At 33.2% G+C, this 16,735-nt stretch overlaps 3 protein-coding genes and 1 long non-coding RNA gene across 5 annotated transcripts in view; 2 read left to right on the top strand and 2 right to left on the bottom strand.

Moving 5' to 3' along the window:
- Positions 1-263: 263 nt before the first annotated feature.
- LOC149908801 (protein YIPF6) lies at positions 264-4,708 on the bottom strand. 2 transcript variants are annotated; one of them, XM_090120369.1, is made up of 6 exons: positions 4,467-4,708; positions 4,032-4,163; positions 3,587-3,665; positions 2,807-2,981; positions 1,806-1,963; positions 264-1,139 (listed from the first exon to the last, which is right to left on the bottom strand). In XM_090120369.1, exons 1-6 carry the CDS (start codon positions 4,491-4,493, stop codon positions 1,024-1,026), a joined length of 687 nt encoding a protein of 228 aa, XP_089976495.1. In that variant the 5' UTR covers positions 4,494-4,708; the 3' UTR covers positions 264-1,023. The 2 variants fall into 2 exon arrangements, with proteins under 2 accessions (XP_089976495.1, XP_089976496.1); XM_090120370.1 differs by having other exon boundaries at positions 4,032-4,151; positions 4,467-4,707.
- Positions 4,709-6,517: 1,809 nt separating this feature from the next.
- lmgA (anaphase promoting complex subunit lemming A) lies at positions 6,518-14,597 on the top strand. Its single transcript, XM_090120368.1, has 3 exons — positions 6,518-6,658; positions 6,764-7,001; positions 14,460-14,597. Exons 1-2 carry the CDS (start codon positions 6,640-6,642, stop codon positions 6,997-6,999), a joined length of 255 nt encoding a protein of 84 aa, XP_089976494.1. The 5' UTR covers positions 6,518-6,639; the 3' UTR covers positions 7,000-7,001; positions 14,460-14,597.
- LOC149908800 (uncharacterized) lies at positions 6,609-9,284 on the bottom strand. The gene is made up of 2 exons (XR_016458651.1): positions 9,188-9,284; positions 6,609-6,961 (listed from the first exon to the last, which is right to left on the bottom strand). It is a non-coding gene; the product is annotated as an uncharacterized LOC149908800 (long non-coding RNA).
- The window catches only part of LOC149908798 (uncharacterized), a 42,341-nt gene continuing 34,940 nt past the window's right edge, over positions 9,335-16,735 (top strand). Inside the window, exons 1-2 of the mRNA XM_090120367.1 lie at positions 9,335-10,887; positions 14,460-14,634. Of these exons, the coding sequence (XP_089976493.1) occupies positions 9,656-10,887; positions 14,460-14,634 (1,407 nt within the window). The 5' untranslated portion in view covers positions 9,335-9,655. The remainder of the gene's footprint in view (positions 10,888-14,459; positions 14,635-16,735) is intronic.

Below are 16,735 nucleotides of genomic sequence, written 5' to 3'. Positions count from 1 at the left end.
TAAATAGAAAAAATACTGAAACACCTAATAAATAATTGGAATGTGCTGTATTTCCTTCTTCATTGCGAGTATTTCTATTTTGAATTAAATAATTTACAAAGGTTTTAAAATGTTATTCTTTTAAGAGATAATGGCCATGAGTAAAGCGAGACTTTAATATTTATGAGAAAATTAATAATAATACACACTTAATAACAATAATGCACTTTTCCAATAGTCATACCCGGAATTTACTAATTTAATAAATAATTTAATTGTCCGTAATATCTCTTCATAACATTTAAAGGCATATTAAATATTTATATCGCATTTTAAAACCTTTGCAGTGAAATAAAACATTAAGCTGTTTTTCTCAACTGGTAATACTAATGTGTCTTACACGGCAACCATTTTGTTTTGATTTAGTTTTAAAAATTGAATAGAGAAATACAACTTCACTAAATAATATTATGTTGAATAAATGCCATTTGTAAAGTTGCCATAGATAAAAAAGTCATAACAATTTTTGATAAAAATAAAGAATGGGAGAAGTAAAATTTCAATTGGAGTCAAGACACACGGCAGAGCTGCAAAATATAAGTTTCAGGTTCTTTATGCGAAATAACATAGAAGTAAATAATTAAGGGCTGTTTTTTCAATCCTTGGTTAAAACTTATTCGTCGAATAACGTATAAAACTACCATTTCAAAATGTATTCTTATTGCCCGCAATTGACAGTTTACAGGTGACATTTTAATATTATCGTGTAATACTTTATTGGACGGATAAGTTTTAACCAGGGATTGAAAAATCGGCCCTAAGTAAAATGTTTTTCATTGATTTGTCAATATCGTCAACTTACCGAAACGTTTTTATACTTGACTCAATCTATTTCATCAATCCAAGAAACCGCAACATTAAAACATCCCAACAGTGTACACCATAAATTCATTTATATAAGTTAAACATAACTTAAATTACATTGGATAAATTTTATTCACAATTAACCTACAAGTCTTTATCACAATATAACTGTTTGTGCGTCTAAGCGGTGTGAGATACGACTAGCCACGAAAGAATGAAATAGAACAAACATATAGGATAAACGGCAAGACCCTTTTTGCCCTCCGGCTGACTGTCTCCGAGGAATTTTGTGGCCGCTGCAACAAAAGACAAAATCGTATCATACCTCTTTATTATAATTGAATAAATAAACTATTACTACTAATTTATTATAAAAAATGCAAATAAATATCTCCTGTCTGTTGTTTACCTTACGAATAAAAATATTTTTTCTCTATTGTGTAAATACAATAATGAATAAACAGTGCAATAATGAATGTATTTGGAATAATTTAAGATATTAGAGTAACATCTTAGCGCAATAACCTAAGATTACTTTTTCCTGTGAATACAAAACTTTAAATGGCGAATTAGAGCTGGAATATTCTGATGGAAACAAATTATATTCTCATTCTTACGCAAGCAAATTACATAGCTAACAATTTTGTCATTAAAGTTTAAACACACAGCTGTACTTTAGTGTATTTTTTTAAACCTAAGGATTATCTACACCAATATTATATAGAGGAAAACTTTGTGTGTTTGATTGTAATTAATAGGCTCATAAACTACTGGACCGATTTTAAAAATTCTTTCACAATTCGATAGCTACATTATCCACGAGTAATATAGGATAGGTTTTATCCCGGAAATTGCACGGGAACGGGAACTATGCGAGTTTTTATTTGAAACCGCGGGCGGAGCCGCCGGCGGAAAGCTAGTATAATATATAGTAAAAGAAATATAATATAATAGAAACTCACCTAAAGTAGCCCACATGAATCCCATCATAGATATGACGAATCGCAGGAAAAACAGGAATGTGTTTTGTGTAGTGAATAAGATTATTCTACAGACCACGAGCGCCAGCGCTACAGGAAGCAGACAGTAGCCGAGAACACATACTGATTGGAAGAATGACCTGGAATTCAATTTAAAGTTTCATTAATAATCCTAATATGTATATTATAAATGCGAAAGTTTGTGAGGAAGGATGTGTGTGTGTATGTTTGTTTTTCTGTTGAACCGATTACAATAAAATTTAGTACACATATAGAGGGTAACTTGGATTAACACATAGGATAGGTTTTACCCCGGAAATCCCACGGGAACGTAAACTATGCGGGTTTTTCTTTGAAAACGCGGGCGAAGCCGCGGGCGGAAAGCTAGTTACAAATAAACAGCACTGCGTTACATTAAATTAGTATTAAAAAAATGATATTGTATCCTGGATCCTTGGATTGTATCTTGCTGTATTCTATCGACAATATTTTAAAAGAAAATGAGTTTTTAGGGTGATTGTTTACTTGTCAAAATTCAAAACACAAAGAAATCAACAATCTTTTCAAAAATTATTTAACAGTTGGAAAGCTTACAGAGTGAATATGCTACATTATGATCATATATCTTGTTTATCAACCCACTAAGCAGAGTGGGCACTAGTGGCTGGCTAAATATGATAGGAAATAACATAAAAATAACCATTCATATTATTCATTACATTTTGATAATGCTTCTGTCACTCCATCACATTCTCTAAATAATTGTTTATGGAAAATTTTCATTGATTCACATTTATTTCACAACAGTTTCTTGAACACAAACCTTTTCAAGGCTATAATATACATTTACTCAATTTCCTAAACCAGATATTTAATAACTCAGGCCCCAGAATCACAGACACAATAGAAAATCTATTGTGTCGTGGACCGATTGGGCCGTTCGGGGCTCAATGGATTACAACGAAATTATTTTTAAAACTCACATATTCCCGCCAAGAAGTTTCGAGTTCAACGTAACAATGGCGGCTCCTATCCACACAAGAACAAACACTTCAGCAAACTCGGGGCCACCATCGCCATTCTTGGTGTCTGGGTCGGAGGAGCCTTGTAGGATTGTAGCCATGAATGTGCACAGGAGTAACGGACCCCAGAGATCCCCTGAAAATATATTATAGTGTGCTAAAGCTTGTTATAGTTATAGTTATATATTCTTTATTGCACACAAATTTTTAATTTTACAATACAAGGATATCAGAAGCAATTGGCGGCTTTATTGCTAAATAGCAATTTCTTCCTATAGCTTGTCTATACATATTAAATTTTAATGATAATAATATTGTAGAGATAAACTACGATTACATGGCGCGCCCCTCCAAATTACTGTTTCAATGTGTGTAGTGAAATACAAATATTTAAATATTATATTATTATTATTTATAATAATATAATAATTAAATTATTAATTTTAATTATTATATTATATTATTTATTATGAATTTCACAAATACTTTCAAACGTTTTGAATTTTGGAGGGGCGCGCCATGTTATCGTAGTTTATCTCTAGTATAAAAAAGGTGAAAGGTCAACTTTTGTAGACAATCAAATTAAAATTTAAGTATCATGATTTTAATTTAAGACTAACTATGCATTGTATAGGTATGTACATACATTTTATTTTCTTTGATACCAGTAGATTCAAACCAAAATTTGTACTCAAACAAACAAAAATATTTCTGAAAATTTTTATAAACATAAGTACTTACATTCTTTTAATAAACTTGTTTTCTCTCTAGGCAAAAGGACATGGTAAAATTTGTTTCCCACAGCTCTTAAATCTCTTAGCTGAAATATAAAAGGAAAATTAAAAATAAACATTCTTACTCAACGGTGTGAAAGATACGAAAAAATTGAATGTGGAAACTTTATATATATGGAAAAAAAGTGTTCTATTATTTTTGAATTTTGAACCTTTGAGTTGATTAGGCGTTTAAGTGAATTTATTCTGGCTAAACTGTAACTTGTACAAAAATGTACAGTTTTACCTTTATTCTTTCTTCGCTTTCATAGTTGTTGAATTTTATAGCTGTTTAACAAGACAGTAAAAAAATCTCATCTGAATATAATTTTAGGGTTGCATGAAATTATGAAGTAAACAAACTTAAATTTAAACTACAACAATGTAATGCAATAAAAGTAGGCTATACTTACAAAAGTTTCTTTAATTGGCTCATCAAGCGTGTTAAACTCCATACTGTCACCAGAGGGTACTCCTCTGTTGGGTATGTTCATTTCTCCCTCCACGACCCCCACATCCCCTGCAGGGTACATCTGTAAATAAGGCTTTTGTCATCTTGAGTGAGTTCAATTGAACCATTTAAAAGTAAAAGTACAGTTACTAAATAAGATTTATATATTTTTTACTCCATTTCATAGTGATGACTCACTTTCTTTCGTTTTATTTATTTAGTTACTGTTTCATAGTAGTAAAACAAAATTTTGAGTATTAAATTAAACTGTTATTAGAGTGACATCAAATGAATTTAGAACAAAGTATAACAATGATAACATAATGTTTCAATATTTGTTTTTTGAATATAAGTAATATGAGAAGACTCAAATAATTAATTTAAAAAAAATACTTACATCGTACTTAGAATCAAAAGTGGTCATTGTTGTTTGTTCCGTCACTTCTTATAAATATAGAAATATAGCTAAATAGTGAAGAAAATTCGATATTTACAATGGTAAATATTCCAACGCATCAAAAGCGACTCGAAATCTCAAATTATTATCAAAAATCATTCCCATTTCCCATTTTCAATCCTCGTTCCTCATTGATTACAATTTACAAAAAATGACACAACTACAGTACAAATTGCATGTGTTGCAACACAAGAAAATAAAAATTCACGTAGTTGTAAACTTTAAATGTGACTTTAAATTATTTCTTTGTTTTAAACTTTTTAAAAATGTTTATATCGTACATTTTTGATATAAAAAATTTCGCTCTTGAGCATTATTGATAACAAAGTGAATGAATGACTTTTCTTTAATTACTTAATAAGTTTTTAAGGTTTTTAGCACAGACATGTATCAAGATAGACTAAGCGAGTGTATGTACTTCCCGTGTCCAAACTAAGATTATGAAACTTACTTGACGATGGCCTACACTCAGTCCGCGCTTGCAGTTCGCCAAGGAAAGACGTGAAGCTGAATAAAGTAAAATGCCGAATTACGCCGTTATAAACTGTAGAAACTCCACAGCTGTGAGTGGCCGAGTTAGCAGAGATGTTTCCTTCCACCGGTAAGTAATTTTCTAATCAGAATATGCACTATTTATTTTAAAATCAAATAAAGAATATCTGTGGAAAACGATCGTGACAAACACGGATACAAAATCATACGAAATGATTCGGAATACATTGCGGCTTTTACTTGGCACGGTAAAGATCGAGTCGTATGATAACAAGCAATGAATAGCGTCTTCTCATTTTTCTGTTCTCATTTTTCTGTCCAATTTTGTGGTTAGTGATGTTCATTTGATGCAACAGTTCTCGATTCTAATCGATTTTATAATCGAACAGAAAAATGATAATTTGAAGGAGCAATTTTTCAGAAAAAAAGGCATAGATTTTTTTTGTCATTTAATACGACTTGACCTAGAACTTTTAAGTATTTTAATACAAAGGTACTAAAAATAAATATTATGACATGGACGCCATTAGTTAAAGTGTCATTTTGGGAGTTTTTTAAGAAAACTCCTTATTGCTTAGACTATGTTTGTTTTTTCAGTTTTCCAAGTAACCCGAACATAAAAGAAAAATGGATTGATGCAACGGTACATAAAGATTGACTGATTGACAGTTTCATTACTTTCTTTCGATGGCCTCTCTAGTACGTAGTACACGGTAACTCAATGGGCATATGTAAGAAAAAGCTAAAACACATTAGTTTACTTGTGAGAATATTAAAAGGTTTATAAATTTATTTTATCATTCCTCTGTCTATGGTAATTATCATTTTTCTGTCTTGAATCGATTTAGTAATCGATTACGATTCATTTATTTAATTACCTCTTAGACATAGATCTAGTTTGATCTGATTTCTTTCGATTTACTTCGATGGGATAGGACGATACTAGAATCGTCGCGCGAGTGGCGTCCTAATCGATTTAGCGTAAAATGAAATTACCATCACTAAAAAGCGCTCGTGACGTCATAACGCGTCAAGGTCAGTACAAAAAATATGACACGCTTGGTTTTCATACAGATCGCGGTACTTGCGTAGTCTATCTATGTCTGTGGTTTTTAGCTTAGAGTATAGATATGTTTTTAGGGTAAATTATATGGCAATTTTTTATTTTTTAAATTAATGAAGTACTTATCTGAAGCAAAATTAAAAATTTATTAACTGTTGATGTACTCAAGACTCATTCATTCTTTTTTGTAGGTAAATATTTATTTCGGGATTCAATAATTCATACTTATAAGTACCATTCCGTTTTTATCTTTACATAAATTTATAGTGTTTTTATTAGTTTAGAAAATAAAATTTCATTCAGCATTAAAATTCGAGCGAAATGATCGAATGAAAAATAGGTACGTGAAATGTCATTTTGTATATTGACCTAAGATATTGACATTTCATATTTTTATTCTGTGGCAGAGAGTAGTATATTCTTTGTTCTGTGGACTGTGGTTGTCAAACAAAAATATTAACGATTTTTTGTTTGTGCCAAAATTCGCACATTTATTTTTATTCAAAAACAAATAAAACAACGTTGAGTTGATGAAGAATATGGTGACTGTATTGCGCCATGAAAGTCACTATTAAGAGTTAGTACAAACAAATAAAACTTTGTTATCTATGGGAGTATTTTCATGAAAAGTCCGCTTTTCTTTGTCTCATCAAATTGGTGTTTTCAATCCTGTATTTCATAGGTTGGAGTGGTGTTGCGACTTGGCGTTGGATAGCAAACGACGACAACTGCGGCATTTGTCGCATGCCCTTCGATAGCTGTTGTCCGGATTGCAAGCTGCCCGGCGACGACTGCCCGCTAGTGTGGGGAGCCTGTTCTCACTGCTTCCACATACACTGTATTGTGAAGTGGTTGCACTCCCAGCCACAACAGCAGTGCCCTATGTGCAGACAGGATTGGAAGTTCAATAATAAGTAAAGGTGAGTCACATCAAAACCAATGTAATGTAGTCTGATTAGACATTATTATTCTAATGTAGTTAGTACGTAGCACTGTGTTGATAACAAATATAGTGGTAAGTACCTAAATGATGTAAGTTCTACATTATATCCTCAATATTAACTAACAACAGTAATATTGATATATTTTACCGCTCTGCCTGTAAAAATATGATTCATAAAACGAAATATGTGAAATGTATTTGCAGCATAGCATTAGTAAGACATGAGTTATTTTATAAACGTAAGGACTTATATCATAAATTTAAACTAGTTATCAGACACACAAGCAAAAAGGTATAGAATTGTGTTGTGCTTCTCATATGCATACAAAATTGAAGCGAAGAGTAAACCGGTATCTACTAGAGAAGCGCATATCATCTTAGACCGCATCTTAGCTTTTGCTTCCCTATCTATAGAAAAAAAAGACGGGTTGCACTCCGGGAGTGCCGGCAGAAGTGAAAACTTGATTATTAACGTTGAGCATGTTTGATATCCATCCGTCTTACGCTTTTTCGATCAGGTATTTTAAATCGGTTAGTTTTTTTTTAAGAATTATTACAAAAATCAGACTAAAAATAATTAAGGTTCACTAATTTTGAAATTTAATTGTCTATTTTATTATCAAATAAAGTATTCTATTGGCTAGTATTCAAATTGTGCTTTAAAAATATTACAAAATAAATTTTAAGAATATTTCCTTTTATATGAAGAACAAGCTTTGTAACAACTCATTTCGTCCATCAATGAAACTACTTGATGCATTTATAAGACACTAGATTTCCGCCCGCGGCTTCGCCCGCGTTTTCAAAGGAAAACCCGCATAGTTCCCGTTCCCGTGGGATTTCCGGGATAAAACCTATCCTATGTGTTAATCCAAGTTACCCTCTATATGTGTGCTAAATTTCATTGTAATCGGTTCAGTAGTTTTTACGTGAAAGAGTAACAAACATCCATACATCCATACATCCATACATCCATACAAACTTTCGCCTTTATAATAGTATTAAGATTGTACTCACCTTTAGTATTTTTTACGCCATTGGATTGTTTGTTTATTTGTTTCTTATGTATTAACAGCGATAAACAATTGTTTACTATTTTCTGTACTCTATATGATTTTTGAAGATAGCCATTTTGTTAGAAAATATAAAATAAACTAGCTGTTGCCCGCAGCTTCGCCTGCGTGGAAAAGATAAATTTACATGATACAAATTTTCATCCCCTATTTTACCCCTTTAGTGGATTAATTTTCTAAAATCCTTTCTTAGGGGACGCCTACGTTATGACATCTAGCTGCATGCCAAGTTTCAGCCCGATACGTCCAGTGGTTTGGGTTGTGCGTTGATAGATCACTATATCAGTCACCTTTGAGTTTTATACAGTGTGTCCGGACATGACATACCGATATTTGAAGGGGCTATTCTCCAGGTATTTTTATCGACAATTCAACCCCTCTGCAGTCCCCTACCTCACCCCCCTCAAAATGGCAAACCTATCAATTCGGATAGTGAATTTATGAAAATTGTAATAACTTCGAAAGTGAGTGTCACAAAATACTAAATTTGGTTTTATTTGAACAATAACAAGTTATTCTAGGGACCACTAAACAAATTTAATTGATAAGAGTGATGAAACATAACGAACTTTAAAAAATTCGAAAACCATTTTGAGGGGGGTGAAGTAGGGGACTGTAGAGGGGTTGAATTGTCGATAAAAATACCTGGAGAATAGCCCCTTTAAATATCGGTATGTCATGTCCGGAGTCCGTACACACTGTATAATATATAGATTGTAACATACAAATTAAATATATTTCGTTTTTTATAATATAGTAGTATATATTATATAAGTAATTAATATGTCGGATCTGCTACTATGTTATATTATTTTTATAAAGAGTAGAAATAAAATAAAATGTATGCACAATTATTGCAATTGGTACTATTTCAAAAGGTCATTTGTATTAAGCTACATTATTTGATTATTATTCAGATATATGTACCTAAAAAAGTAGGTACCACAAAACCTAAAAATTACTACAAGTATAATTATAAAATCGATAATATGTCTATAATTCATTTTTGCAAGTAGGTATCATTAACGCGAAAACTCGTAAAATATAATTAAAAGCAATTAGCCCACATCATTAATTATATCCACGATACCTTCTCCTAAATAGCAGCTGTAACGTTTACAGAGTTAAAACAATAGGCCACTAAGTGCTTTCGTAGCGCCCGCACCAGCCATGCAATATTCCGTGACCGACCGACCGGTAGTATTGCATTCGTTTTTATTGTGAAGAATACGCCGACAAGACTTGGTGCTTCCAGTCGTACGCCGCGTTATTTTTTTTACATTGTTAAGTTCCCTAAAAGAAATGACAATAGTAGTTTTCAATGTCCCCCAAGTGTCGTATGGTGATCGTAAACTAAGCGAGCCGCGAGGATCGAGTGGCCGACAAGTTGCAAGGCGTTTTTATCGCAGTCAGTTTTAGAGCGCGAGCGGGGACGGCCGCGTCGCTGCAATCTCTGAATCTCGCGTGTGTCGTGACTAACGTGATGCTAGTGTAATCGCGCTCATTATACTATAGTGTTTTTTATTATAGTATTGTCCGAGTGACGTCTCGCTTAAGCATGCTGATGGTACAGACGAACGCCCACCCCATGAAAACAACTAAAATAAAGGGACCGCCACCTGTACCCCCGCGGCCCAGTCAGAGTATGGTCGCAGAAGCGCTTGCGAAGACGAGAAAAGCAGTTGCCGATTCAAAGGCCAATTTAACCAAGACTAGAACCTTCACTAAGCATGAAAACCCTCAGGTTTCATCGAAAGCGAAAACTTTAGATCGAAACAGTACTAATAAACCTTCTGTGTCGCCTAGGCAAAACGGTCTCGCACGCGTCAAGTCTTTTATCAAAGATGTGATAAGTGATCGAAGCTCTTCATCTGATGAGAGGAAGTCTAGTGGGCAGAATTCCAGAAGGAGCTCCAGTGACAGTAGCTCTGTTAATTCGCCCTCTTCTACTAAGAAGTCGAACGAATCCCTAAATTCTAGAGCTGTAAAAACTTGTAAACAAATATTAGTTCGATCACTTTCAACTTCAAATAAATTAGACCAGGATGCTAAGTGCAAAGTTTCGAAATCATCTAGTTTCGCGGAAAAAACATTACCTTTACGTAAAGCCCCACCGCCACCTTTATCGCCTAAGCCTAAAATTAAACCAATGAGACCAACACCTATAAGTAATAATTCTTTAAAAGCAAATAAACCAAAAATTGAGCCGGAAGTTAGTCCCTATTCGCTACCCTTAGACGCAGAACCCACAGTCCCCAGCAGTCCGGTTCCCGAAGCACCATACGCTACTGTAGAAGAAATTAACCATAACGAGACTAGTATAGAAAAAAGTTTAAACGATGATAACATGCAAAATAAACAAATCGAGAACGATAATTCGAAAGGGGACGTAAACGTAAACAACAACAATTCCCTTGAAAGAAAAACTTCTCGAGTAACAGAGATGCTGATTTCTGAGATTCTCGCCAGTAGAAACAATAATAAAGACGAAGCCAACACCGTTATAGATAAAGGAAAAGATTCCACGAATTTAACTAACGACTGCGGCTCGTCCGAAATGGGAATGATGAAGGACATGAATAATCACGAAATGCTGATTTATGAGCTGCAAACTATGCATTCGCAATCCAATGTGCCTGAAGTGTTGGATAATGATGGCGAGAAGAATGGGAATTGCGAATCTGATTCGGAGGAGCCGAATTACGCGGTGTCGTCTGTAACGAGCGGGAATACGGATGACGGATATGATCAAGCGTATGCTTATATCGTTGACGATGATCTCAAATCTAGGTGAGCAAAATAATAGTTACTTAAAACTGCAGATTTAAATGTACCCGGATGTCCAATTCTAATATCGTGTTAGATTCGGTATCTTCGGAACAAATTAAATTAGAATTTTCACAATCAAAATAGCGTATTGTTATTGTTATATAAAAAGTAATTACATCTTATTTCTATTTTATAAATACGCTCTTAATCACTTTACTAATACGAGAATAAAGGTATATTTTTATACTCTTCTAATCCAGGTAGGCGTACGAAACTGAGACCTTGTAAGTTAGTAACAGGTAGCGCTTATTTAACATGTAATCCGACGCTTAAGGTATAAATTATAATAACAAATTAATATCTAGGGTATTAAAAGTTGAATTAGCAAAAACTTGACACGCGATCAATGTTGCAACTATAATATAATTAGTTTTTTAGCATAACACAAGAGGTATGTGTAAAGCAAACAAAATATTTGATCCAATTTGAAGTTTGTGATATACGACACAAATATTTAGAGCGTGCAAAAAGTTCTACAACCAAATATAATAATATACTTGGACGTTTGCTCGTATACAAAGTATCCATCTATTAAAGAAAACATTAAGCTTAAAATTTTTCTTTCTTCCTATAGCTTTCTGATCAAATTATTTAAATGTTAGTACTAGTACCAATAAGATATTAGACAATTATTATATGTGTGTATTATCTTTTCACATTTCAAAATCTTTTGAGGCATTGTAAAAAATCGTCAGTGCGATAAATAGAGCTCCGAAAAGGTCATCGGATCATTTTCACAAAAAGAAAAATGGGAATCCTTTGAAAGAAAATTACCTATCCTTATCCGACCTTTACGGAGGTGAACTGGCAAGGCTTGTGTCCTGTATAATTCTCAAATATCAAAAACAAGATTTCTGCCTTATAAGTTTCAAAGAGTTAGTCATTCACAAAGAGACAAAAAAGATATCACACAACGATAAACTACGGGTATAATTCAAAACATTTAGATAAGAATTCTTAGTGCACAAAAGCTTCTATCCATATTCAAGGGTTTGTCTAGAGCAGCTGCAGACAACTTTTTGCACCTGTATTATAAATTATAATTTACAGTATGCATTTGCAGCTTAACCTGTTAACATAATCAGTTTCGTTACCTGCTAAACCACCTGCCTGTTTAGGATAAACGCGTGCCGACATAAATAGTTCGAATAATGGGCACAGTTGATAGTAAAGAAATTGCCTTGCAACACCTTTTTCATTTCTTATCGATTTTATTTAAATTGTATTATTGGCACGTGCTTTGGTCTTAATGGGCTTTAAATATTACATTCAAAAATATGACACAAGCTCCGCCCTGTGGTTTTATAAGTGCATCTAGATCCGTGATCAGTAATACCAATATTTTTCCTTTATACATCCTTAGTTTAGAAAAAATAAAAAACATAGTGAAGAAATAAATACATGCGGTTAAAAATAAATTCCTAAGCTATATTAAAATATGTGTACGCGGAACTGGTCGCAAAAAATTCCTGCAAAATAAAAATTATCTCTTGTAATAATTGCCATGATTATTGTAATGCCTGAACTGCCTGCGTGAACGAACAGTGGAACTTTTGAGTGTGATTCACTTCGAGCAAAAAATATGTTTCTTTTCCTCTTATAGATTATAGTATAGTTATATTTTTAAATGTGATTCTATTTACAACCTTTAGCTTTACCTTTTCTTCGTTTTACCCAAAAGAGTCACCTCGCTGACCGTGAATCATTTGCATACATTTATGTTTACATAGAATAAACCGGTCAGTTTAGGATGTTACATAGCTCACATGCCACTGCATGCGTGAAACGAACAAACGTACTCAATAGCCTAGAAATACGCATTTATACGGAATCGCTATAATATGTAGATACTAAATTGTATGGCCGGTTGTTTTCTTTTCTGTTTGAACTGTTCCTAAGGTTGCCAGGTCTAGCGTAGATTACCGAGCGTCTTAACTACGTCGCGTAGATATAAATAACTTCTCAATCTTATTATGATTTTGTCGTTGAAGAAAACGGTTATGAGCACGTTAGGTAAGGTGATTTGACGTTAGATGTAGAGTCGATGCTAGAAAAATTGTTCTATTTTAATAAATTTTATAATTATAGTCCGGGATACATCGCCCATTTTTGCAAGTGATTACTATCAAGCTAATTTTTCGTGAGTAGCTTTATTTTGATGAGATGCCCAATAATTTCATGTATAAAACTCTCGATTGTGGTAGCTACCAGAGGAAACAAAGATAAAATATTTTGATTTGATGGTTCTCAAATATTAATTACTAACTGAATGTTTTTTTTTTGTTCAATCTCAAGATAATTATCTAAATTATTCGAAAAAATATTTGTCCTACAAAATCTATGGTTTGATCAAAGAGTCCCCCTTTCCAATGTGTATCGATAACGAAGTCATCATAAATGATTACTAACCAGCTGATTTTTTTATTTTCACTTATTTAATACTTATATAATTCAACAGACATATTGTCCTACAAATTGCGTAATAAATATTTGAGAACCGTCAAATCAAAAATTTTTATCCTTGTTACCTCTGTAAGCTACCACAATCGAGAGTTTCGTACATGAAATTATTGGGCATCTCATCAAAATAAAGCTACTCACGAAAAATTAGCTTGATAGTAATCACTTGCAAAAATGGGCGATGTATCCCGGACTATTAATAAAGGTTGTGAAAATCTGAATTGTGTCATTCGTCTATTTTTATATTATGTAAGTACTCCAGAACTTTGTAGAAAAACAAATCACACACAAATCTTTGTTTAACGTCAAATTAGTCAAAAGATTTTCTTTTTCAGTACAAAATATGTAAAATAAAAATAAACTAACTTTTTTCGTATTCGTATCTTAACCTTCTCGACACTAAAAGCTCAATAAATTCGATAATTCCAATGAAAGAAATATACTCAAATAGAATTTCAAACAAACTCTTAACATATGGTATAAGGACATACTTGGATCATAATTAATGCATCAAGCTCCATAAATTAATCTGTTTAAATGGGAAAGACATCTGCTTAAATTACGTAAAGGTCGACGGTTGACGTATTTATGTATTTGTGTGTACATTAACTAGGTATTTTCTACCAATATAATGGTAGATGTATCACTTTTAATTGAACACGAGAATAGTAAAAGTGATAAGTGAGAAGAATTGTACACTTTTGTCACTAAAATCAAACATATGATATATGTGATTTAGCCATTTATTTGTTAGTAAGGTGATGGTTGTTTTAATTGCAATTTAGAAGTAATTATAATAGTTAGTCTTACATGCGAAATCACCACATACGGTCTCGATAGAACTTTGCAAGTCTTACCTAATTATTGCTCGTAGTTTAACTAATTGATATAATAGTTTGCCGCTCTATCTTTGGCTAAAATGAACAGCCACCTACCTATATTATTAACTCCTAATTACTTTACATTTTTTTTTACATTTGTACCAATATAAAATGCTTTTAAGGCCTCTATCTGTCCAACTATAGCATCACATGACCCAACCATGATTCCCTATAACGTCACCTTCCTTTCAGACTACGCAAGCAGTTCAAAGCAATAAGCACGATGTCGCTGCAAGGTTTACCACCACTGCCCAAGAGTCTCAGCGGCTTTGCCGACGGGGAGCCGATGCAGGAGCCGTCGCCGACAAGTGACGAAGCCCCGCCCACTGATCTGGATGGACAACTCGTTTATTTGAAGAAGGAAATGGTGAGTTTAGAAACGTAACTATCGATCTGTGTAACTGTGTTTCATGGACGTTAGATTTGGTCAGATAGTCTTATAATTATAAAGGCTTCGGTAGCACTGGAATAGAAATACAATGAAAAATCGAAAAAATACGTAATTCTAATAGGAATTCCTACATTCTTAATTACCTTTCAATTGTTCACTGAATTATAACTTTCTATAAAAAATCGTAATAGAGAATATTAAAATTCTGTCAAAGTCTACCAATCGTAAATATTGCATGTGTTCAAATACATAACAGGATATTTTTTTCTACGATGTAGAAAAGAACACCGGTACAACACACTAATGTAAATAACAAGTGGTTACAGTAAACATAACTATGAAGTAAAATAAATAATTTAACTAATCAATACTGTGACAACAGCCATGACCTAATATATCCATATATCTACGAATGTTTAGCCGCGTGACACGTGCTAGTTCACTGTTAATCGACGACCAACGGTATAATCTCGCATTGATTAGTTGGAACTATTATCTGTATTGCATAGAATAAATGGCAAAAAACATTCCGCTAACTCGACATCGGTGGTAATCTTAAATTGTAGATTGGTATGTCTATTCACAATAATTACAAGCAATACATAAAGGAATATGAAGAAATATAGATGGCACAATTAGTACGTACTTACCACCTAAATTTAAATCCGAATGATTTCTATGGAAAGCATACAAACTTGGGGTCTCGTGTGTTGTAAGTTTTCATAACGTGCGCTGCGTAAATAAACAAACCTTTTAACAACAATATAATATGATGTAAATAGTTCTAAAATGCCGCGGCTTTATGTCAACGATTAAGATAATATCGCTATAAAAACTACGCAGCGAACCATCCGGTCGTAGTCAGTGATGCCGCGCGAAACCGGGGCATCTAACTCGTTCATTAGCATATTAAAAACATATATGTACATATATAGTTTTGTTTATACGTGTGGCACGTGCTAAAATTTCTCTGTATCGGCCTTCTTTCTTCTTCTGTCGATAAATTACCTTGGGTCAGATCGTTTAAAGATTTTTGGGTCCGTTTTTTAAACCTAATGTTGGTCAAATGTTTATAAAAAATGTCATTGTAAAAGCGTCCCTATACACATGCCCAAAGGCACACGGTTATGAATTAGATTGACCGACTTACGAAATAAAACATATTTCTCACTACTTATTTGTTACACCAAAATATTTTCACATAGCCTTATAGTTTTCACAATACACACTGATTTCTCAATGGACACGGAACTTTTCTAATTTAATATAAATAATGCAACTGCAGTTTTAAGAAACAGATGGTGGGTTTAAGACGAAATACAATCATGCTTGTGCACCTTTTGGGCTACGCCCCCTGGGTGGAGCATAAGAGCGCGCGGGACGCTTCACAAAAATCCCCTCGCCACGCCACACAACTAAATAGATGACGGAAACATACGGAACTAACGGAGGTTCAATGAACTTTACTTATATTCATAATATTCGCGCGGTTAAAGCTGAGTAAAGCGATCCGGCAACGTCTTTTCGTTGCCGGGCCCATCGAAGTAGAAAAATCGACCTTTGTTCCTTTGCACGAAGGTCGATTTTTAATTGGTACAAATCTGGTTACAAAAAATGAGCTTGTGACTAAATTATTTTATGATGTAATTATTTGTTATTGTTAGAATTGTCGCTACCTACGTTACTAGCTTATTTGCAAATCTTTGTAAACAAATTTTATAGGTTTTCGACATGGGGACTTTACGTACAATCTTATATGTACATATATAAAAATGAATCGCAAAATGTGTTGGTAAGCGCATAACTCGAGAACGGCTGAACAGATTTCGATAATTCTTTTTTTTATTATATTCCTTCAAGTACGAGGATGGTTCTTATGTAGAGAAAACGTAAACATGTACCACGGGCGAAGCCGGGGCGGACCGCTAGTATGATAATAAAAATACATAATAGAATAATGCTATTTACGTTTGTTTTTTTTTACATTATTATCGGTTTTAAAAGATTTAAAAAACGGGTTTTTGTTTTTATATCATATTTATTGAAAAAAAAAAACAATAATAGACAAAAAAATATT

The sequence above is a fragment of the Colias eurytheme genome, chromosome 4, assembly GCF_061535395.1.
Source record: "Colias eurytheme isolate Ceu_HAF_F1 chromosome 4, ilColEury1 Martin Lab GWU primary, whole genome shotgun sequence".
Taxonomy (NCBI): Eukaryota; Metazoa; Arthropoda; class Insecta; order Lepidoptera; family Pieridae; genus Colias; species Colias eurytheme.
Note: the sequence above shows the minus strand (reverse complement) of the source record. Positions and strands in the feature narration are given on the sequence as shown.